The 25,540-nt window shown below is 41.5% G+C and overlaps 1 protein-coding gene across 1 annotated transcript in view; it reads left to right on the top strand.

Moving 5' to 3' along the window:
* Positions 1 to 9,656, top strand: part of LOC108665096 (translational regulator orb2-like) — a 26,231-nt gene extending 16,575 nt beyond the window's left edge. The window contains 5 exon segments of the mRNA XM_018151817.2: positions 2,982 to 3,041; positions 4,908 to 5,203; positions 6,228 to 6,495; positions 7,745 to 7,776; positions 7,779 to 9,656. Coding sequence (XP_018007306.1) covers positions 2,982 to 3,041; positions 4,908 to 5,203; positions 6,228 to 6,495; positions 7,745 to 7,776; positions 7,779 to 7,976 — 854 coding nt within the window. The 3' untranslated portion in view covers positions 7,977 to 9,656.
* Positions 9,657 to 25,540: the final 15,884 nt, after the last annotated feature.

The raw sequence follows: 25,540 nt of genomic DNA, 5'->3' as shown, positions 1-25,540 counted from the left end.
TGCTGCAGTATAGGGCGTGTTGCAGCAGTTGTAGCTGCAGTTGCTGCAGTATAGGGCGTGTTGCAGCAGTTGTAGCTGCAGTATAGGGCGTGTTGCAGCAGTTGTAGCTGCAGTGTGCGGTAAGGTTGCTGCTGCCGCCGCTATTGATTGACCCAGTGCTGCGGTCAGCTGATCGCTTCTTGGCACGCAGCGTCGCTGCTGTTGTCCTTGTTGCTGTTCTTGTTGCTGTTCTTGTTGCTGTTTTCGTTGTTACTGTCACTATTGTTGTTTTGTGAGGTTATTTATCTCTTTACTGCTGTTGTTGCGTACTTTATATATTTACTTTTTATATATATTTTTAAATTATATATATTTTATATAATATATTTACTTTTTACTTTGTATATTTACTTTACTTTACAGGACTCCTTTTTTTACTTTATATATTTACTTTACTTTGAGTTAATGCTTCTCTCAAAGCATAAAACAAATTGGGAAGCTCGCAACTCAGGCTTTCTACCTGAAATTGAGTGTGTTACCCGGGCGTTCTGAGCGCGGTCAGTCGTGCGTCTTGTCGCATTCGAGCTATTTATGTGCCTCCAGGGAAGTATATGCAGAGAAATATGTCGTAGCTAAGTGATACTTATATGCCAAGTAATACTTCTAATCCAGATAACACCTGTCTCTTATACACATCTAGATGTGTANTAATCCAGATAACACGTCTGAGCTAAGTGATACTTTATATGCCAAGTAATACTTCTAATCCATATAACACGCCTGAGCTAAGTGATACTTTATATGCCAAGTAATACTTTTTATCCAGATAACATGTCTGAGCTAAGTGCTACTTCTAATTAAGCTGTGATGATTCTGACCAAAGTAATAAATCTAAGGAAATTTATACTTTTAGGCTAATTAGTACTACTTTTAAGTGAAGTTGTACCTATACGCGGCACAAAGAAGCAAAGTGAATGCTACTAATTCGTGAAATAATTGCACATGAAATGATGTGGAAAAGAATACCGGTCAAAGTGGAAAAGTCAAACCGGTCAAAGTGGGAAAAGTCAAACCGGTCAAAGTGGAAAAAGTCAAACCGGTCAAAGTGGAAAAGAATACCGGTCAAAGTGGAAAAGAATACCGGTCAAAGTGGAAAAGAATACCGGTCAAAGTGGAAAAGTCAAACCGGTCAAAGTGGAAAAGTTAAACCGGTCAAAGTGGAAAAAGTTAAACCGGTCAAAGTGGAAAAGAATACCGGTCAAAGTGGAAAAGAATACCGGTCAAAGTGGAAAAAAATACCGGTCAAAGTGGAAAAAAATACCGGTCAAAGTGGAAAAAGTGGATGCGGCTGACTCATGGTTGAACTAGTATAAGGTTGACCCATGACAAGCTCATTTTCGCGGATGTAGATTGTTGTTCGCATTAACCACGGAAATGCGATCAAACCAGTCAACCAATCCGTCATGGGAATGACGGGTTTGTTTACGTTTCTCGATCTACGTGACGTAACAAGAAAGCTGGACTGAAAGACGAAACTTATCGCCGGTCAACCTTACGTATAGGTATAGTTCAACCATACGGCTGACATACGTATGTACTCCAAGTGTCCTCTGCCGCACCTGTTGCACATTCGGGCCTGCGTAAAATTTTATTTGGGAATGGATGCCCTACTAAAAATTGAATTCGAGTGTGACGCTAAAATGGTTAAAGCATAGGACTCGGGCAGCACGCAAATTAGCCATTACGGCATGTCTGCTTTTTGTTCTATTTTCCGATTGCGGCAACATGACATGGTAGCATGAATATCTCCCTCTATTGATCTGCAGTGGAAGCAATGGAGGGGCAATTGAATGTAACGGAATTTAATTTTAAAGCTTGTTTCTATAACTCGTTGAAAGCAAGTGAACCCGAAACTTTTGGTAAATTGAGCGCGAGAAAAAACTTTTTTTCTTCCTACCGAAAAAATAATGTAAAAAGTATTCGGCATTTAACTAATGGTAAGCTGAAGGATAACAGTGTTGCAGAAACTTCTGCGATGAACGTTCTTATCTCAAAGCATTGAAAAATAGACCATAATTTAAAAAACAGCGTCAACATTTTTCGGTGGTGTAAATTGGTATGACAGCTTTCCACTTTATGCAACCGCTTTGGTGGGAATTTACAACCATAGAGAACGGTACTAACTAGCATAGCCAGTATGGCAGTGCCAGCGACATCAGTTATATAGTAGAAAGTTATTGAACGATATACAGTATCAGTTATACAGTAGAATTCAGTTATACAGTAGAATATCAGTTATACAGTAGAATATCAGTTATTCAGTAGAATTATTGGATCAGTTATACAGTAGAAAGTTATTGGACGATATACACTATCAGTTATACAGTAGAATTCTGTTATACAGTAGAATATCAGATATACAGTAGAGTATCAGTTATACAGTAGAATATCAGTTATACAGTAGAATATCAGTTATTCAGTGGAATTATTGGATCATTTATACAGTAGAATATCAGTTATACAGTAGAANATTGAACGATCTCCTCAGGTGCAGACTGCTGATATAACCACGCGCCAGTCGCAGGACTTGAACCCTGTACTAAAATACACTTAGTTTAACCCTTATACCACTGCAATACCTTGACATGTTGACTTTTCTTGAATTTTCACTGATGACGGTAATTTAGAATGAATTTTTTATTGCTTGTTGTACTATATAGGAACCTTACATGCTCGAAGTCTTTTTAATGTCACCACGTCGCGTATTATCTGAGCTGGGCAGCGCTACTTTGAAATGTAGCGGTCGCTACATGCTCTAAATGTAGCGGGCGCTACCGCTACCGCTACATGCTCTAATGTAGCGGCCGCTACGTGTAGCGCGCTACTGCCCACCTCCGCGTATTATATGAAGAAAATTATACAATTGAATATAATTATAATTGAATATAAAGAATATTATATAAGAAGTGAGCCAAAATATCTGAGTCTGCCCTCGTGCGCAGGGTACATGGGCTGTGGCTCGTCCCAGGCGCTGTCCTCTCTGGCCGCAGTGCACCTACACGGTAACTTATGTGTATACTTTATTCTCTTGTGTGTTTTGTTGTGTAGTGTTGTGTATTGTGCAGTGTATTATGCTGTGTCCTATGCTTGTGTTATGTTTTATCTTGTGTGTTCTGTTTTGCGTCGTGTGTCTTGGTGTCTTGTGGCGCAGTTATTGATGATGATATGCGTTATCGCTGCTACACGCCTGGTGCGGTGTAGCGGCGCTGCAGTTACCGCTGCTACACGCCTGGTGCGGTGTAGCAGCGCTGCAGTTACCGCTGCTACACGCCTGGTGCAGTGTAGCAGCGCTGCAGTTACCGCTGCTACACGCAGTTATCACTTATAAATGTTCGCTGCGTAGCAGTTCTTGGCGAAGTGACAGGCGCAGTTGCCGTCCCGCGTACGTGCGAAAGGCGGCACGTACACGTGTACGTAGATCTAACACATACACGTGTCATGAAACTATCACATTCCCTGGTGCACACACCTGACGAGTTAACGTGTATGTGTGACTAACACGCGCACATGTGCGGAGAACAGTTTCGTCCACTTATGGATATTGCTAGCACGTATACGAGGACCCTGAACTAGCACTTACACGGGTACTAGCAGTCTAGCACGTACACGTGTACTAACACGTACATGTGTAGGTTGAAATAGCACGTACGTAGGTACTACACTTGTAGGCTGAACTAGCACTTACACGGGTACTAGCACGTACATGTGTAGGTTGAACAAGCACTTACACGTATAGGCTGAACTAGCACACGGGTACTAGCATGTACTCGTGTAGGTTGAACTAGCACTTACACGTGTAAGTTGAACTAGCACTTGCCTGGAACTAACAAGCGCATTTGACATGAAAAAACTCATCACATGTATGACGCTCTAATGTGTTAACGTGTTCAGTTAATTCATCTTATTACCAAAACATCAGGGGGGACTTCTGACGTGTGTCTGTGCTTTTCAGAAGTCCTATGGGACATCGCGTTACTAGGGGATTGTTCCTGAGCGCCCCACCGCTGAGCCCGCGGTGACCGTATAGGTTTCAGTTGTGGGGTTAAACTATCATGTAGGTAGAGCAGTTGGGGTTCGAACTTATGCAGACAGGTTCCCTTACATTTCCCTTCTCTGTCTCTCTCGTGCGGGCGGCCGACGTCCCGTGTAAGCGACCTCTTGTTCGAGTGTCTTCATTTCTGTTGCTTTTCACCTGTCCCTCCTTGTCACTTGTCCCTCCTTGCCCTCCTTGTCACCTGTCCCTCGTCACCTGTCCCTCCTTGTCACCTGTCCCTCATTGTCACCTGTCCCTCATTGTCACCTGTCATTCCTTGTCACCTGTCCCTCCTTGTCACCTGTCCCTCCTTGTCACCTGTCCCTCCTTGTCTGCTGCAGCGCTCCGGCCAATTGAGGCCTTACGCCCCGTGTAGGATGATCGATTTTTCATTTAAAAATGTTATAATACAAAAATCATACATACCACCTCGTTGCGTTGGTGATGTTAAGCCTTGCGGTGCTAGATAGTTTGATAACTAAGCTAAACTTACATCATACATGTAACATCAAGACGTGCACATATCCCTAATACGTCTATATATTAATAATACGTACACGTATCCATAATACGTACATGTATCCCTAATACGTACACGTATCCCTAATACGTACACGTATCCCTAATACGTACACATATCCCTAATACGTACACATATCCCTAATACGTACACGTATCACTAATACGTACACGTATCCCTAATACGTACACGTATCCCTAATACGTACACGTATCCCTAATACGTACACGTATCCCTAATACGTACACATATCACTAATACGTACACGTATCCCTAATACGTACACATATCACTAATACGTACATATGGTCGCAGGCAAGACGCCGTTCATGGGTCTGGAGGAGCAGCTTCTCATGGAGGACCCTCAACACCAGCAGCTGGTGGACGCCCTCTCCCCCCTTCACCCTCATCACCACCACCCACCGCAGCATCACCCTCATCACCACCACCAGCTGAATACCTCACCCCTGGGGGGCGTGCCCCTCCCCCTCACCTCCCCCTCCAGGTCCAGCCCTCGCTCCCAGGCCTCGGACAACGGGGAGCGCTTCAGCCGCAAGGTCTTCGTCGGGGGCCTTCCTCCCGACATAGATGAGGGTGAGACCCGTGCCCACGTGCATTCTTGTGCTCACGTGCCCTTCTTGTGCTAACGTGCCCACGTGCCCTTCTTGTTCTGACGTGCCCTTCTTGTGCTGACGTACCCTTCTTGTCCTGACGTGCCCACGTGCCCTTCTTGTGCTGACGTGCCCACGTGCCCTTCTTGTGCTGACGTGCCCTTCTTGTGCTGACGTACCCTTCTTGTGCTGACGTGCCCTTCTTGTTCTGACGTGCCCACGTGCCCTTCTTGTGCTGACGTGCCCTTCTTGTGCTGACGTACCCTTCTTGTGCTGACGTGCCCTTCTTGTGCTGACGTGCCCTTCTTGTGCTGACGTGCCCACGTGCCCTTCTTGTTCTGACGTGCCCTTCTTGTGCTAATATGCCCACGTGCCCTTCTTGTGCCCACGTGCCCTTCTTGTGCTGACGTGCCCTTCTTGTGCTGACGTGCCCACGTGCCCTTCTTGTGCTGACGTGCCCTTCTTGTGCTGATGTGCCCACGTGCCCTTCTTGTTCTCACGTGCCCACGTGCCCCTCTTGTTCCCACGTGCCCCTCTTGTTCTGACGTGCCCACGTGCCCTTCTTGTTCTGACGTGCCCTTCTTGTGCTGACGTGCCCTTCTTGTTCTGACGTGCCCTTCTTGTGCTGACGTGCCCTTCTTGTTCTGTTGTGCCCTTCTTGTGCTGACGTGCCCTTCTTGTGCTGACGTGCCCTTCTTGTGCTGTCGTGCCCNTATATTCATCGCAAGTTCTGTTTTGAGGTGTGTGCGTTATCAAAGTTATGTCACTCATCATTCGTATATATTGAATGAATATACGTAATGTTTCCTCAGCCCTCCTGGTTACTTAATCAGTTTAGTCTGTTTGTATTTAATGTGTTAGTACGCAATCTTTTAGTATATTTAATATGTTTAAAATGTGCCTCTTGTTACTTGATCAGTTTAATCTTTAATATTTAATGTGTTAGTACTCAATATTTTAGTAGTACTTGCTTTGTTTAAAATGTGCCTCTTGTTACTTGATCAGTTTAATATTTATATGTTAGTATTCAATATTTTAGTACCTACTCATTGTGGTTAAGATGTACCTCTCCCCGCCTCAGGACGAGAGCAGCGTGCAGCAGCTGATCGACACGTGCATCAAGGACGACGACAAGCTGTACTTGTGTGTGTCGTCGCCCACCATCAAGGACAAGCCCGTCCAGATCCGCCCCTGGCGCCTCTCTGACGCCGACTTTGTCTTGGACGCCTCGCTGCCTCTCGACCCCCGCAAGACCGTCTTCGTGGGCGGCGTCCCCCGTCCCCTCAAAGCCGGTGACTCTTGCGAGCTGGCGGGGCAATGGGAGGGCGCAGCACGCTATTGCTCCTGCATTTGTTTGGGAAATTATGTTATTGGGTATAAAAAACCGCGTAATCGTTCTTTGTATATGAATTTTTGTTGAAAAAACGACGTAATCGTTCTTTATATATGAATTGTTGTAAAAAAGAAACGACAAAAGTCCATCGTTGTTCATATATGAATTTTCTTCAGATACAAGAACAAAATCTAGTTCATGCAATGTAGAATATGCAAGATGTTCCTCGTCGTAGAGCTTGGTGACTGGCTGCTGTGCGCTATCTATATAAAGTATATAATTACTGTGTGTTGCGCGTGTCTCCGTGGCAATAAAGCAATTACGCAGTCATAGGTCTACTAGGTTCTATTATGACTAGTTCTTGACCAGGAAGGACAAGCGTCCCTTTGTTGACTTTATAATCTCTTAAACAAACGAATGATTGAAGATAGTTTAATTTCTGTGCTCAAGTGCAGAAAGAGAATTTAAATTTCGTGTCTCTAGCCATCAACATTTTGAATTTGTATTATTGATAGTAAGTGTATATTGGACGAGACAACGCAGGCAGATGCTATAAGTTCTAACACCTTCTTGATCCGACACACTTTCTTGGATGGTGTAGTGCATTTGTCGCTAAACGCAGCGACTGGAACTTTTCTCATATGAAGAAGGAATTCTATCTTATTAATAACTATTGGCACAACTCACATTATATTGAGGCCAGAAATATATTCGATTGACAGGATGCGAGATTTTCTGTATACTTTCTCTTTAGGGTTATTGGTGGTGAACCTAACTTTTTTTCACATTTAGAGTCATTGGTATTACTTAGATGATTGTACTGTTACATGTTAGATACGTAATCATGTTAGATACCTCCGCGATGTTTTCAGTGTTATCAGTGCCATGTGTGTTATCACTGTCGAGAACAATGATAAATTATATCAAAGTGTATCAGTGTGAGTTATACGAGTATGATACATTTTAGCTCTCTGATGATGGCTCGGAACTGAATATTATGTCATTGCTATGAATGATTTTTCTGAATATCAAGTGTGTCATGTCTATTAATGATAGTGTCATCACTACGGACAATAGTCTTATCATCACGGGTGATTGTCTTATCATTACTGACGATAGTCTTATCACTACGGATGATAGTCTTATCACTACGGATGATAGTCTTATCATTACGGATGATATTCTTATCATTACGGATGATTGTGCAGTGGAGCTGGCGATGATAATGGACCGGCTGTATACCAGATGTGCGACGAGTGTCAAGGCGCGCGCTGTGGCGGCAAGTTCGCTCCTTTCTTCTGCGCGAACGTGACGTGTCTGCAGTACTACTGCGAGCACTGCTGGCAGACCATCCACAGCCGACCTGGACGCGAGTTCCACAAGCCCCTAGTCAAGGAGGGGGCAGACCGGCCCAGGACCGTTCCCTTCCGGTGGTGTTAAGACCCCATAAACTAGGCACTTCAATACTATTTACCATACCAATGTTAACCCCTTGCCAATTAGGATCTTAAATAACCTGGCGCTTAGGGACATTAACAGCATCTCAGCTAGGGAATTAGAAAACCCGGCTGTTTTAAGCTTGACAAAACGGGATAACAGGGAGGTTAATAACCTGTAATGCATTAATTCCTGCAGCTAACAAAGTAGAAACCTTGCAATTAGCCACGTTACTACCCGGCAATTTGCGAAGTTAATGCCCAGGTAATAAAAAATGTGAATTCCCCTGCAATTACGTCCGTTCAAAATAACGCAAATGCTTCCCCGAGTTGAATTTCATGAACGTAAATAACAAGGTAATTTCCGTTGCACATGTTGCCAGCCCCTGAAGAAGGGTGCGACGACTGCTCCGTGGGGCTTCTCCTGGCTATGTCCAGACCATGGCGATGAGGCATAGAACGTAAAGGAGACTCCAGATGCCCTGGGACGAGTCAATAACCAAACTGTTGACCTCGAATTCCCTGAGCAGTTCAGTGGCTAAATCCTCCTCGTTCATTTAAGCCCCTTAGTTCCGGGCAGCTAGGCACCCAAGATATTAGACTGAAGTTTCGCATTCAGAATTGCGGTGTACTTAGAATCGACCGGCAGTTCACTGCTGTTCTGGGGCTCGCTACTAAACGAGGCCGAGTTAGGGTTTAGCGATAGGCAGCGGTAATTATTGTCTCCAAGTCAATTTTCTTACTTTTTAATGCTAGACGTACCCTATAGACTCATTTTAGAGTTCCACTGTGATCTTGGCTTTGAATTGCCTAAAGATTTGGTTATTTTTTCATTGGGGGCTTGGTTAACAGTTACCCTAGACCTAGGGACTGGGTTTATTTTATGAACTATGCTAAATATCTCCCTAGAGACACGAGGGCTCTCATTTTTCTCAGACATAACGCTGAATTATTGTTACAAATAGTGTGCCCGAAGTCTCGTCAGGAAAGCAGCGCTTTTAATTTCGTCCACATCTTCCTGCACGGCAACGTCGGCTTGTAACAATCATACCTCGTTACTCTGAGCAGCGTTACTCTTTTAGTTACAATCAGTGCAATGAGTGTCACTAGAAAAGAGCAGCCATGTAATGAGAATGTTGATGTCGCCCTGAACTGCAATGCATTTGTCGAGCTAGTAACTGGTGTCTTTCGGCGTTAGGGAGTAAAGGTGACAGAGCTTTATGCATGCGATTCGCAAAGCTTGCCACTATTTCAGAGTTTCTGGAATATCATCGTTTTTATCCGTGCAATTTATAAGTTTTTAGAATATATCCGTATTGCGTCGACGGATCGCACGCTCTTGGGCCGTCAATAACTCCTCATTATTTCCCTAACATCTAACAATTAACCTAATACCTAATAATTACCGTAGTACGAACTACAAGTTTTGTCCACTGTAACGAGTAGTGCGGGTCGTGGTGGGGATGTCCACCGTGGGGCATGGAGCCCCCGCACCTAGCACCGGGGATCATGTAGTCTTGGGTGCCATGTGTTAGCCTCTATAGGCCCCTTCCCTGCTCCCCTTTCCGTGCATTATTTAACCCTAGATTATTTGCAGCGCTAGTTGCCTTTCTTGTTGTATAGTTTCTATTATTTTTTTATGGCAAGCGTGGATATTTTTTAACTGTTATTCGGATGTTGTTTCTTGTGAGGAAGAAGCGTTGTTAACTCGTAAGGTACCCTCGTTTTTAACTCCTATTGCGTAGCGCTATTTTCACGATCTATTTAAATAGATATCTTTCTAAACGCTTAACACTATTTATAGACGTGGTTGACTAGTTTAATTCTAAGGCCTTAATGAGGCATAAAATTTTCTATTAACGGATGACGAGGATCCTGTGGATCGTCAGGCTGCAGTCGTGCATTTGTGGGACCTCATCACCTTCAGACTTCGGGGGGCGGTTACCAAGTACTCGTCATAATAAGTAATAACATTGATCTTAATAGGCATTCTTATTGAGGCTTTTTTGTTTTAACATCTAATTAATGCTCAGACTGCGCCGCGCCCTGCTTCGGCTTGCTGCGGCCATTACTTCGTGCGTCTGTGTTATTCGCGGGCTAATTTTGTGACCAAACCTCAAACGAATTCATGAACTAGTGCAATGTAATGGTACTTTGACCTGCTCGTAGTTCTGAAGACACCAAAGTCATTTGATGGTCGTGCGTTGTATGATGGTTGTACGTACGATACGCTGGGGTGTATGGTTACCCAAGCGGTGCCGCGCCTTCTGCCCAAGTTGTTGTACCGGCACCGCGCCGACATGCCAAGTTTCTGCACGGCGACGACATGCCAAGTTGTATCGGCACAGCGACGACAGGCCAAGTTGTACCGGTACGGCGACGACATGCCAAGTTGTATCGGCACAGCGACGACATGCCAAGCTGTCATACCGGCACGGCCCCATCAAGCCAAATTGTACTGGCACAGCCGGCACCGTGTGCCCAAGTTGTCGTACCTGCGCGGCGCAGCCTGCCCAAGTTGTCGTACCGGCCCGGCACCGTCTGCCCAAGTTGTCGTACCGGCCCGGCTCCGTCTGCTCAAGTTGTCGTACCACAAACAACTTCGGAGCGCCGGTCACTTGTGTGACATCGTACGTATTTTGCAGAGTCGAGTCAGCCCCCGGCACCAAAGATGTCAAGCTCTCGATTTAAGTGAAGTGGTTCAGGCTTAGACGGAATGTTAGTGAAGTTCTAACTTTTGCTTTGAGCCTCGCGGCGAGCCAGAGATTGTTTTCAAGCTTCATCTCAGCATTCGAGCTGCATCAGATCTCTATGGAATATCACCTACATGAACTAGAGAGTCTGCATCTAGGAAATTCACTTGGAAGCATCTGTCATTTGGATCAATGGATGCTTCCATCATGTGCATCAGATGATGCCAACAGTCTTAACTCGAAGCTGTAGAAGACTCGTCTCTGGTTTGCCTAGACCTTTCAAGCGTTTCTTTCTAACGCTTCCTATAAATAAATATATACCGTGCGTGCTTAGGTCTTTCTTGACTCCTTTTTTCGTGCATAGATCTATTTTTTTTAATAGGTCCATTTTGATGAAGAGAAACCCTGGCCATTCTAGACTATAAGAAATGAATTTTAATATTCAAGCGAATAACTCTTTCACGAGAAAATTAGTGCAACCGTTTGTGTGACTTCCTTATCTAGTTTGTTGCTCTGTATATCTTTGTATATCTTTGCTCGCGTCCAGCCGTACGTTGCCGAGGAGCAGCTGTCGCTTAGAAGGTCGTCTCGGAAAGTGAAGTGTGCAATATTTTTTATGCTATTTTGTTGTTGGTTGTTGTGGCCGGTGCGGGGTCATGGCTTTTTTTAATTGTTTGTTTAAGTGTCGACTTTATCACAATTTATATTGCCGCATAATGTTTGTTTTTTTATTGGTTAGAACGCAACATCAGTTGAAAATTGATTTAGAACAGGTCAAGGTTTACTTTATAAACGCAGGTGAAGACATGAATGCAATTTTGAAACGGAAAGCTAATTTTTTCATTTATTGGTGCAGTTATTCAATATCCCTCAACTTGCTTCGTATTTTAATGTTAACATCACACATTTAGCTTTATATTAAAGGAACAAAATGACATGCATTCTTTCATAGTGCCGTAACTTGTATGTAATCGCAGTCGCTAAACCGAGAGTTGTTCTGACGTGTTTTGTTCGGTTAAAATTCAGTCAAACTACGTGTGATGTTCTCTGTACAGTATTTAGTTACGCGATTGAAAAATCAATGTCCAGGGGAGAAATGCGGTTGTTGAGAAGCGAGTTGACTTGCTATATCGTACAAATTTTTTAATAACCGTCGATATTCCAGCTCGATGCGATAATTTGCAGTCAATATTCGACAGTCAAAATATCTTATTTCACTTCTTAATGTCACGGATGGCGCGTACACATCGTGCGAGATAACTTTGCTGTATCCGATTTATTTAGCCCAACTTAATGTCAAATAAAACACGCTTTCTTTGTATCTTATATCAATAAATAAGATGGTTCTGGTTTTATACGGAGAGAAAACGTATTTTGTATCTGAAACTTCATTCGAAAAGTTCAATAAACGCAGATGTTATAATTGCCCAGCCTGGTAGTAGCAACTGGTAAAAAGTGTGTGGTAAGTCAGGTTGTCAGGGCACTAATAGCCACAGGTATTTCCCCTGACCATCGACGAAGATAAGTGTTATCTGTATATGATTGAGGGCTGCGTGGCGCTATTTAGCGTCATGAGTGATCTGTGATGCCAGTATTAAATGTTTGGCGCAGCGTTCTCATTTCTCTTGTGAGCGCTTCAGTGTCGGGGGCCATACTTTCAAAACTCGCTAAGTGAACGTAAATACTTACGCTCTATTTTCTTGTCTATGATTGGTGGATTTTACTTGAACGGCCGTCAATGATTGGCTGATGAACTTACGATCTCTTAACTTTTTTTGAAAGTATAGACCCGGGTGCGGTGCCGGAATAAAGACATGCGTCTCAGCGTCGCCTCTGCTGTATCACTTTCCTCGTTCGCTGTTCAGGCTGTCATATTAAAGCTCGAAATGCACAAGATTTCATGGTATATATTAGTAATAATCCATGATTGTACGTGCAATGGTAAAAAATTTTATTTTTTTCCCGGAATAAATAATGTCATCTGAAAAATTATTTCTGTGTGGATTGAAATTTTTGAGATAAAAATCTGTCAAGTTATGGAAATCGGTCACGTTTTGAGCATCAGGAATAAATTTACGAGAATATGACCAATAAAGATGAACAAATTGTTCTGCATATCACGATCTTGAGCCCAAGTGCGAGGCTGAGAAAGTGGTCTCTATTTTGGCCCGACGTTGGTGGTTGCCCACATGGAAGCGCTATATCTTAGCTCGCAATTTACGACTCCGTCTTGATCTAGCGTTAGGTAGGTAGTAACTTGCTTAGTCGTGGCGGTGAGGGCGTTTTTTTGCCCCTGGTGTATAGACAAAGCATAGTCCTTGGATACTTTTTGTGCAAGTACTTCACTTTGTCTGTTAGCGTTAGGTTCGCCCCCGTCTTTGCAATATAAGAGATGTTTAGTAGCATGCTCGTTTGATTGTGAGATGTCTAGTTCGCTGGTTTGTATTATAGTCTTTGCATTGGTCGTACCAGTCTCAGCTGTGGTACCATTCACTGTATCATCTGCAGTTGCAGCTGTAGTACGTCGTACCATCTGTCACTATTAATGCTCCTAACCTTTCTATATACATATTATATATATACATACTTTAGCTGCTATTAACAATAATATAACTATTTATTGATGACCTAATGGAAAGCATTCACTCTAGAATATGTTTGAACTTTGAATGTTTTTAAAACGTTTTGATAGTTTTTGTATGCGTATTATAAAGGGATTTTTTATGACCTACCGAGTAGCCTGTAACGTATTCGTCCGATTTTGCAATTTTTCATTGTGTTCTTGTTTGGGGAATGCAAGGTTGGAGGTGAGGGTGCAGGGGCGAGGGTGGAAGGGGAGGGAATGAGGGTAGGAGTTGAGGGAACGAGAGTGGGAGGTTCGGGAATGTGGGTGGGAGATGCAAAAAATGTGGAGGGGAGTTGAGGGAAAGAGGGTGGGAGGTGATGGATCAAGGGTGGAGTTGCCGGATACTCGAGAATAATTTCGCCGATCGAAAATTTTTGCCGTACTGATCTTCAATACGCCTTGAGCTGGGGCGGACGCTCCTGTGCAGGGTTGCCAGATTGTTTCCAAAATCGGCCCAAGTCCGCGTGCAAAAAAAGACTCAAAGAGGACAACAATTCGACATTTGATTGTAAATTTTTAGGTTACGATGCAAAAATTAATTTTTATTTTTTATGTTCTTTGTAAAATACAGCAAGGAAGTACCGCCTTCATATATTATTACCAAACAACGCCACTGGAAAAAAACTAAATCGTCGAAATTGGCCGGAAAAAGGACCCACTTGGCAACCTCTGCATGCCCATGTGTCCAATAATGTTCAGGACCAATAGTGAACCAAGGTACACGTTTTAAACTAGCTGGTTAGGTTGAAGAGTGGTACAGCGGAGGTTGGTTGACTCGGTTGAAATGTTATCTGAGTATCTGGATCTCCCGCGGGCAGTTTCAGTGGGACTATAGTTTTGTTGCGAGAATTCGATCGCGTGGTGCAGCGTGCGAGAGGGCGGGTAGTATGGGATGTTGTGTGTCGTAGCCTCACATTTCTCGAGGCCTTTTGTAAGATGTTTTGTAATGTGAGTAAACAATTTCATTCTATTGTGCTGGATAGGCGCGAGTGCGATTAATCTACGAGAAGACAAAAGCGGCGTGCTGCTATTGGGCACCACAACCCTTCTATTGTTGACCTTCTTCATGTTTCATGATCAATTAGACTGTCGACTTCAACGAGGTTATTCACGATCATTTTATGGATTTTCATATTGTAAACCCAGATACTCATTTAGGCCGTGCGGATGGCAAAGCAGGCTAGGTTCATGCGCGCTATGTACCAGCGATCGAGAATATTTCTATGATCAAGTTTCTAACATAATCCACAATTTCGGGATCATAACTTCGACGAAGATTGTCACGTACCATGATTGATCGAAAATAATGATCATCCAAGCGGGTCGGCACGTTAATATCGTAAAACATTGTTTCTATATTCGAAAGAACTCTGAATTTTTCCCTTGAATTTTATAAATTTCAAGAATGGTCAAGGTGAGCGGTGTTCAAGTTCGTCAAAGTGGCTTGTAAATAGAAAAAAAATATTGGTTAAAATTTATTAAATATTTACCATTAGCGAAATTACTTTCACACGAAGCCAATTTGTGAGGTCTTGACCAGCTTTTTATATTCAACTCTAAAAACCAACGGGCGCGAAGTTTTGCTCTGGAAAATTGTTTATAAATTTGTTTGTTCAAATGCTGTGATGTGCAGAACCAGCCCGGCTATGTTATTAGCAAGACAGCTCGCAACATCGCCATGGATCGTCGCCTAGTGTACTGATGCATAAAGTATCAGATATATACTGATACATAAAGATACTGATACATAAAGTCATCGATGATATTTGCACCTGAAGGCCTGGTAACAATAATAACCGTCAACAGATTAAAGGTTTATACGTTACGTCGCGATTAATTAGCATGGCGTCTAGCCTTCAAGAGGTCCGCCTTCTGGATACAGTGGAACGCTAACGCTTTTATCATGAATGTAAACGAATTTGGTATCAAGTGTGTAAGATTATATTTTTCATTGAATTTCTCGTTCGTGATTGGACAAAAAAATATTATTGTCTTTAAAGTAGTTTACGAGAAAACTGCATGCGGCTGTTACTGCACCCAGCTCCGCTGAGAACATTATTGATGGATTACAGATGCTGTTAAGCTTTGTTTTTATATATCTTTGATGAAACCAGCCAGCTGTCCTGTATTGCATATAGCGGCGCATATAATTCTGCCTTTTTCAACATTTATATTTTGAGTTCGGTAAGAGTATAAATTGAACGGGCAGTGGTCGGTCTACTTCTTTAAAAATCATTTTCGATGATTTCTTCTGAGGTATTTTTTGCCTAGGGAAACAAGGGAACTTGCGTCTTTACTTTTGCATCACCAGGCCGGCCGTCCGCCATTTGTTAACCGCTCCATACTTTCCAGAATTATGAAGCTGTTCAAGCTATTCTATATCAGTTCAGTGTCAACGAGGGGCGATATGGATTGGCTGGCTGTTCTTTGCAAGTGCCCAAGTGGTTTTTGATTCGTCGTGGCATTTCGTTCTGATGGCTGAATCATGGAGTCTTGGGAGTTGAATCGACGTGGAATTCAGGGTTGCTGCTTGAACAGTTTTGGCTTTGTGATTGCTATGGGGTTGACGGGGAATTGAACAAGGTTGATTTTACATAGCTGCATTGGTTGTTGGAACAGTTGAAGATGAGTCGGTCAACAGTTGAAAAGTTGGTGCACAGTAGAACACGTGTTGCTCAGTTGAGCCGGACTGGACCAAGTCGCCTACAGGAAGGCAGTAAGTCCGACTGTGACTGAGTCAAGTCGTGGTCTCTGCAAAAGAATAATCTAGTCATATGGAACCAATCTTATCGCACTGCGAGTGCTTTTCTCCAGAGGCTAATTTCAAGCGTGTTTTCTTCGTTAACGTTTCACCGCCAGTTAGAACCAGATTGTCCGGTGGATACAATGCTAATCTTACCTGGATTCTTGATTAATCTTTCACTATTAAAAAGTACCAATCGGTGGGGACGACGTAGTGCTATTGCTACCCGGACTGGCCAAGTGTGAGGGTTTAGGGTTGGTGTACACGTGTCAGCCTCCCGCCCTGCAATTCTGTCATTCTTCACTTCTACTTAATGCAATGAATGGACTTTCATGAGGGTTTTTCTATCATGTTTTGTCTTGACTCGCTGCTGTCCTGTACTTTCAAAAGAATAAATTGCTTTGTTTCACTCACTTTTATTGTCCTGGATCACTCGGTAGGTGATGAATGTTTCTACATTACCTATATTTGTAAGGGGTTACTAACGTATCTCACATGTTTAAATTATTACATAACAAATCTTGGGCTGACGGAATACTTGTTGATTTTTTTCTATGCATATGAGCTTTGGGCGAGAATTACATAAGGAAAATATTTTAAATGGAGATTTTTGTAATAATTGTTTTATATTAGTTGATGTTGGTAGATTTGCAGCCGGTTTATTGTAGCCTGAACGTTAACGAGCAACTCTTCGAGTTGCGTGGAAGATGTTGAAAGGGATACACGTTAGTGGCTAAGGGTACGCACACAGTAAAAGCAGGTTGCCAGCGTGCTGGTTACCTGCTTAGGCTGGCGCCTGAAATTGAAATAAATAGGCCTGGCGCTGGCCTATTCGTACAGGTTTTCACTGTGAACACCTACATTATTATCCTATGTTTATTCTTGTGGCAGGTTGGAGCAGGTTGCCCGCGCGGGCAAACCTGCTTTCACTGTGTGCGTAGCCTCACACTGTCCAATACCACCACATACAATACATGCCTTCCATGTACCAGCATGGTACATGGAAGGTAATGGTAATTATACAGCATGGAAGGTAATATACATCTATGTATAGGTAGCCACTGCTTACTCAGTATATAGTCTTCGTGGATTTGCTTATGCCTACATCCACACTTAGCCCTACACCGAGGAAACATTTCCAGACCTAACCTAACCTCATTGACTGCAGCGTGGTGGAAAAATATGAAAATATATTTTTTTCCGCGATTGAACTGTTACCGTAATGCGAAGAATTTTGCGAGGCTTCAGGAGAAGACTTAATTGAATGTTACTATATTTTTGAGTTGCATCCACGTCTCCGCACCGTAATTAACACAGGAATTAAATTATATTTTTATTTTACATAGATAATAGAACCACCATGTAGAATTGTAGATAATCTTTCACTGCCTCCCGAGAACAAATGTATGCTGCAAAAGTGTCATTAACACAACACATAATACACTCTGTAAAATAGATAATGCAAGGTCTCACCTCAACAACATGTGGGTAAAGGCAAAAGAGCATATGAGTGATTTGGAACTAATAAAGGTTTCTTCGCCCCGCCTTCATCAGATTCATACGCGGCTTGACTCGGATGGTAGTTAGGAACAATGAAACGTTGGAACAACGTTAACGTTGACCAAACGTTAATGTTGATCAACGTTGACCAAACGTTAATGTTGATCAACTTTGACCAAACGCTTACTGTGCCGCACCAATGTTCAAAATTATTTGCGTGCATTCATCAGTAAAGTTTTCGTATTAATAAGTAACATTCATACATATGATTTCCATCAGTTGAAATGCTAAAAATACGCCCCGAGACCTACCGAAGTTACTCTGCTTGCCCAAACTTATACAATGCGTTTCGTTTGCGGCGAAAAGAATCTTCTCATTTCGTCTGGCTGCAGAGAATCTTCTTAGCATAAAGTCTTGACTCTAGAAGGTCGTTAAACTATACCAAGCTTTTCTTTTTGCTTATTAAACTCTTTTTGGATATAAAAAACACAGAATGAGAAATGCATAAAAGAAATTAGTTTAATATTTTTATATTTATTTGATTATTTGACGTTGATTATTTTAAATCTACCGTCAGTTGAAAATATTTGATCAAAAGGCCAGTCTAGTCAAGAAAAGTACAAGAATCGGCGACAGGCCTATCCAGGCCTATTCTTTATACCGAAGAAGATACTACACTAAAAAAAAACAAAAAAATGAAGAATCAAGTCGTACCCAATTACTTGCGTTCACAACTCGTTCAGCTGACAGACGAATGCCAACTACTTTTTACAACACTCCTCTTTTACTTCACTTCTTGTTGTTTGTTTGTTACAAATCTTATAATCGATATTTAACTCACTTCTACCTTTCCAATCGATCTGAAATTTTGCACACTTGCGTAAAGTCGGAGACAATGCATGAATCAATTGACAAAATGAATAATTAATAAAAATTTCTATTATTCAAAAACGTAGAAAATATAATTTTTTAATATATAATGCTACAAATCTCATAATCCATATATGACACAATTTGACCTGTCTAATTGATCTGAAATTTTGCACAATTGCATAAAGTCAGAGACAATGCATGAATCAATTGATAGAATAAATAATTTCGAAAATTTACAAAATTTTGATATCTTAAATAATTTTTGAAAAATACTTTTTTTTTAATATATGAAAATAAAATTGGCAATTCATTGTACATGTGTAACATCCAAGACACTGTATTGTTCAGAAGTGTTGTCTTTAAAAAGTAATTTTTAAACGCATATTTTACAACTGCAACTACCTGCTCCTAATACCTACTACTGCTGATATATGGTACTTATTTTGCCCATACATGTAAACACTGCGTCCAGATTGTTGGCTTAGGAACATTGTGGAAAGTTGCAATCAATATTTTACGAACCTGTTATTACAAATTTTAGATGACGCTGAAGTCGGAAGGTTAAAAACTTGAAAATTTTTTGAGGAAAGTGAAATACAAATGTAAAATCAACAGTGACATATTATTTACACCTTACTGTATATTTAAGTGCTGAACGAGAGCACAATAAAACTGCGAATACAATAATTGCATTATTAGCAAACAATTGTCATTTATCGGATATATACTATAAGTATTTCCGAATTTTTAAAGTTCATAATTATTGAGCTGAAATGTATTGGTTTCCCGAATAAGTGACTGATAAACTGATGGTCCCTGGTCAAAGAAAGAACATGCTTTCATCTTGTAGTATATCTCTTGTGAATGGAAGCGACTGGAGTTTTCTTCTTATACATTCAATGTGAATACATCAGACGATTAAACGTCATTTATTATCGAAGGCAACATAGCTGACTGTCATTGAAGGTTGGAAGAATTCTGGCTAGGAACGAGAAGCTGCCCGAGGCATCTAATAATGCCACATTGTATGTTAGATTCTAGCCTTGCAACTGTGCTCCCTATTATTATTATATTAGAGTTTTTCACTAAATCCCATAAAAACTTGGCTTGCGTGCTTGCAAATACTGTGCTTGGCGTGCCCTTGCCTCAGGTTGGGGTAGCCCCACGCGTTTTGTGCTCCTCTTCTGGAAGTGTTTGAATCTAAATGAAACTTTGTATTTTATTGTTATTTGAAATATGAAGAGTTATTGTCTTCATAGAATCACGATTGGTAGTTAACGTTCTGTTTTACACTTGAATTGCCCAAAAATACATATATTTTATTATTACTTCTGCCAGTTTAGTATTAGAATATTTATTCACGGAATCACGAACGGGTGTTCTCGCATACGCTACAATATTCGAATATAATTTAACGTTTCCCTACTAATCACACGTGAAACTCGTCTATTTTCTTAATTTTTCTTATTTTCCAGCCGGTCAGAGGATTCGCCTTTTACAATATTTTAGTTTCTTAGAATCTGACTAAATAATTCGTAAATATTTTTTTTGTGCGACTGAAACCTAGAATCTCATTTAACTGTGATATTTTTTATTGTTTCATAGAACTGAGGAGATGACTATAGCCTTGATAGTTCAAACGTGATTGGTCAAAGTACCATGCCTTGCACATGGGCAAAATTTATGTCTTCAAAACTTGATCTATTATTCAGTGACTTGATTAAATAGGGAGTTTAATATGTTAAGTTAGTTTTGATATTTTTCTATTTTTATTACTGTTATTCTATCGGCAATCGCTTTAATTTCGTAAGGTTGGGTCCGCAGTGGTCAGTAACGGCACGTGAATAGGTTCTCGTATGAAAAGGTTTCGGCAAAATAGTACAAAGAGAGGGTTGTAATGAAACACATACATTTCATATTAAATTGAGAAATTCAAGTTCACATCCTACGTTAACAAAAATCGCTAGTACATGAAAAATGTAATTTGAACACATTTAAAATTGAGAACCTATCAGTTTACATCATTAAAATCATCTAATGTTACCGGAAAAATGCTGATGCATTGCAGTTCCGTTGAGCCGTACGACTGTTGTAAACGACCGTAACTCGCGCACCCGTTTACGGCCGTATGTTCAGCGACCGTACCGCGGCTGTCATGCGCATTGCAGCCGTATTCCAAGTGGCCGTACTGCAGCTGTAGCCGCGCGTCTCTCTTCACAGTTGCTCTTTCTTCATAACTGTCGTATCTCGTTGATATAGATGTCTCACAGTCAGTCTGGCCGTAGATTACTTGTAGGTTTACTGCGGTTGATTGTTGTGACCGTATTGTTTCTTCTGATGAGAACTGTGACCGTACCGATGACCGTACCGATGATAATTTCCCCGCCGTGCTCTGTAGTTGTCTCCGTGACTGCAGGTGTTATAATAGCTGCACAACTCGTGGCTTCTCGCGTTGTCTCACGACTGAGTCGCAGCCGTAGTGTTGATGTTGACCGTATAATATGTTGAAGTCGTAGCCGTCCATTGTATATGTTTGACGTGCTCACATGGTGACATGAATCGTAACTGCCTCGGCGAGTCTAAGTTTCTCGCAACCGTCCAAGTTCGGAGCGGAGAAACCGGCGTTCTAACGGCCGGCGGCCTTCGCAAAGTCCGCTGCAGACTGTGCTCGTGACCGTGACTTTCGTAGAACCAACCCTTGGCGCGAATTTTAAGGTCCTTATATACGCAGCAGCCGCGCACAGTTTTAAGCCTACTCCCTTGAAGTGACACCACACTCCTCGAATGGAATGTCCCTCGCGCTGAGCTGGCAACGTTCAATGTAAACTAAACTCCTTCCCACGCTCTCGAAACAACCGCGCCTCATAACAAAAACGAAGGAATGGAAACAGAATATATGATGTGACTATTTCACAAGTTCAATATATTTATTGAAATAGGTAACTGGCACAACGTAGGCGAAACCTATAGCACAGGCTCCGGTTGGTAGGAACTTCTCACAACGTACGCTCCCAGCCACTGACGATCGTGAAGCTGTGGGTGCACAAGAGGAATTCAATTTCAGTTATAAGTTAGATACAGTTATCGTTATAGTTATCAGTTATCGTTATAGTTATCGTTATCGTTATCAGTTATCGTATTCACTTAAACTAAGGCCTCTAAATCTAAGGAAGCGACCGGAACCGTGACCGGCTAGGTCGACTTCAACAACACAAGTGAAGACTAAGGCGCGACCGGCAGAAGTCGGCTACGCCGCTGCATGCTTATGGTCACGTCGCATGCACATGGGTTGCATCGTTTTAGACACCTCATACACTTGCTCTATCGCTTCGACCCGCATTCTTAACATCTATGCATAATACATGTTCAATATTACCTACTTTATGCAGACTTTGATTTGTGTTCATTTTGTGAGAGGGTTTTAATTTTCTTATCTCGATAAAAATAGTAGTTTATCATCCCTGTTGTTTGTAAACAAATGTTGTTAGTCCGTTTCATTTACATTTTAAGCGAAGCAAAGTTTATGAGGATATTTTTGGTCGAGTAACCCTTCCAAAAAGATTTTATTCCTGTAAATTCAGTTGTGGCGAAATAGGGTGCAAAAGTTTTGAGTTCAATTTTAAGTTCTAGATTAAAAATTATTAGACACTGCCATATTTCTCAAATGCCCAACCTGCAGACAGGGTAGATGGTAGTATTCAAATTATCCGTTTTTTTTTCGGCCGCGTGCCAAAGCTTGTACTCTCGGGAGTCAACATGTACTCTTTTGATCGTTTATGCGTGGATTGTAACCTCGTCACACGCAGTCTAACTCTTCCGCGTTATGATGTGGTTTGTACCCATATCACTAGCCTTTCTCAGCGGGATCTCGAGGCTCGTACCCTCGGTAGTAGTGATTGACTTTTATGCGTTTCAGCGAGGCTCGTACCCGCATCACTCGCTGCTTTACATCACGTTGAGACTCGTAGTCCTGTTATTATAATCCGATATCCTGGAGCTTTTGAACTTTCAATGAAGGATATTATCTATCTTAATCTATTGGAAGATTTTTGCGCCCTTGTATGAAGACTCCTGACTACTAGAAGATGATCAGTATACTACGAAAACTCGTCTTGTCTTCATTTGCTTCTCCTCTCAGCTAGCGCAAGGGCATGTCCAAAGCGTGGCAGTTTAACATTTTGCGTTGGAAGTCGATTCGAATATCTTCTGCGAAATCTTTACGCTATACTATAACAATTTTTTATTCGCAGAGGTGCTTCCGGTTGTACTAGTTTATGATAGTAATACGATTCTGTTACTGAATCTATATAATGCAAGCTTCAAATGAATAAAATTAAGAAATTGTCTACGGACCTCTCAGTATAATCATGAATAAATAAATAATAACAAATAAATATTACCTTAAGAATAAACAATTGTGATGTTTGTAGATTCAGGGAAAAGATTAGGAAAATGTGCAATGAGCTCCGTCATCAACTTAACAGTGACATGATTTGCAATGTTGGTCAACGATTAAACGGGTTCGACAGCGACAGGCAAGGCATTTCAGGGGAGCAACAGTTGTTGAATAATATAGTATATTGGTATTGAAGAATGTTATGGAAGAATGTTATAGTGCATGGTTATGTGAGAATATAGTAAACAGTTATCGAAGATTAGCGTAGTTAGGCAGAAGTTCTTAATTTATGCAGTTTTGATTGAAGACCAGAGCTTACTTTGTATCAAAAAATTTTTAAGGTAGAACAAAATTTTTTGCTGGTGCTTGGAGATAAAAAGGTAGGTTACCAAATGACATTTTAGTGGACTACGACGTTTCGAATATTAAATATTCATTATCAAGCAGGTGAAGAGTTATTGGTCTCGTTGGACGGGTGATGGTCTCGTTGTGGGCCTCCCTCACATTATTCTCTGGTTCTCTGTCTTGCAGATGGCATGTGCTCGTGATGTGCTCGTGAACTGAACTCCGGGCCTGCAAGCAAATTCTTGTTTACAACTTTTATGCGAAAAAAACTATCGACACCGAAATTCCAAATTTTCGAGCACGTCAAAACCGAACAGATGAATCTACATCAAGAGGTTGCGTCACCAGAATTTACTATGTAGATCAGATGAACAGCGGTCATAGGACAGACAAACGAGTCCTCCATTCAAATGTGCAAAACAACATCATCTGCAAAAAAGTAACTGAGCAAATAAAACTTTTGATTTACTACAGAAACAAAAAGATCAAGATATTAATCATGAAAAATGATTCATGTAAAAAGTCCAGACCGCTGCAAGAAACCAATGTTATTTACAAATTCTCCTGCTTGGAAGAAGGTTGTAGACTTCTCCAAAATGTAAATTACATAGGTTTGACCAGCACGACATTGAGCCGCAGACTCAAATGCCATCTGCAAGCTGGAGGACCAAAGAACCATATGCGGGAGGCCCACAACGAGACCATCACCCGTGCCACGTTGGAGGCCTGCACCAGCATCGTCATGCGGTGCCCCGACACTACGAGACTGTTGATAGCGGAGGCTCTCATCATTAAGGACGAGTCTCCTGCTATCAATTTGCAAACCGCCGGATTCGTCAGGACGCTAAAATTATTCTCGGATTAATTTAATTTTCGATTTTGAACCGTATTTACGATACTTTCTGTATGAACTTATGTCATTTTCAAATTTCAATTTAAAGCGTTGTAATAACTCTTCACCTGCTTGATAATGAATATTGGTATATTCGAAACATCGTATTCCAGTAAAATGTCATTTGGTAACCTGCTTCTTGATCTCCAAGCACCAGCAAGAAATTTTGTTCGACTTATTGAAAAAACAATAGGAAAATAATTAATAAATAGTATGCTCGTCAATCAAACAGTTATCGAAGAATATGTTATAGAGTTATTAGAAATATTACACGAGTTGTGAAGAATATTGTAAGATTTTTATTGTGCTATTGTGTTGATGATGACATTGAGTTGTTCTACTTAGATGAGCATGAATTATCTACTAATTGGAATAGATTTGGGTTATTGCAATAAATTGCTGCTGAATATCATTGAAGATCAAATCATCATTTGTTCGTTCTTGCTCTAATTACTAGACGGTCTAAGTTGCAGCTTTTGAAAGTCGTAATAAAAACTATTGAAAAAAGGGAGAATAATTTCGCATCACAAGACATTTTCTAAGCTTAAAGGTTACAAGAGCATATCCGCGGTTGACAAGCTTCAAAGGTATACCGGTTGACATGTTACAAGGGTATACCGGTTGACATGTTGCAAGGGCATATCGGTTGACAAACTCCAAAGGTATACCCTTTGACATGTTACAAGGGCATACCGATTAATTAATGTGTCACATTATTGTCTACCGGTTCGCGAATTCCACGGCATACCGGTTTACGAGTTGCGAGTGCAAACCGGTCCCTTTGGCGAACAATTTTCCATCGCGTGCAAGTAAAGAGATGAGAAAAAACATGCGAGGTAAAAAACTTAGTCAGGTCTACAGTTCAAGCGGGGCTGCACGCTGGAAGATAAGCAAGTCATACGGTCTATGCGCCACGAGGGTCTACAGAACATGTGGGTCTAATAATGAACCTAACAAGAAATTATTGTGAGATTGGATGGGCACTTAATTATATTATATTATGTTATATTATATTATGTTATATTATATTATTTTATATTATATTATATTACATTATATTATATTATACTATTTGTCGTAGGAAATGTGCGTATGACGGCTCTGGAACTTTATTAATAAATTCTGTTTGTACAAGATATAGCCTATTTGGTCTCTGTGAAACCTGCTTCAGAGTTTAAATTTGTTCTCAGTAACACCCGAATAAACGAGGAAAATTCTGGCAGAATTTATTCACATTCATCTAACAACGTCTGAACGAAANCGAGCACTCGTGGCCGTCACACGGGCACTTGTGGCTGTCACACGAGTATTCGTGGCCGTCACACGGGCACTTGTGGCCATCACACGAGTACTCGTGGCCGTCACACGGGCACTTGTGGCTGTCACACGAGTATTCGTGGCCGTCACACGGGCACTTGTGGCCATCACACGAGTACTCGTGGCCGTCACACGGGCACTTGTGGCTGTCACACGAGTACTCGTGGCCGTCACACGGGCATT

This window comes from Hyalella azteca, unplaced genomic scaffold (assembly GCF_000764305.2).
Source record: "Hyalella azteca isolate HAZT.00-mixed unplaced genomic scaffold, Hazt_2.0.2 contig7591, whole genome shotgun sequence".
NCBI lineage: Eukaryota > Metazoa > Arthropoda > Malacostraca > Amphipoda > Hyalellidae > Hyalella > Hyalella azteca.
This window is presented reverse-complemented; position numbering and strand designations above follow the sequence as displayed.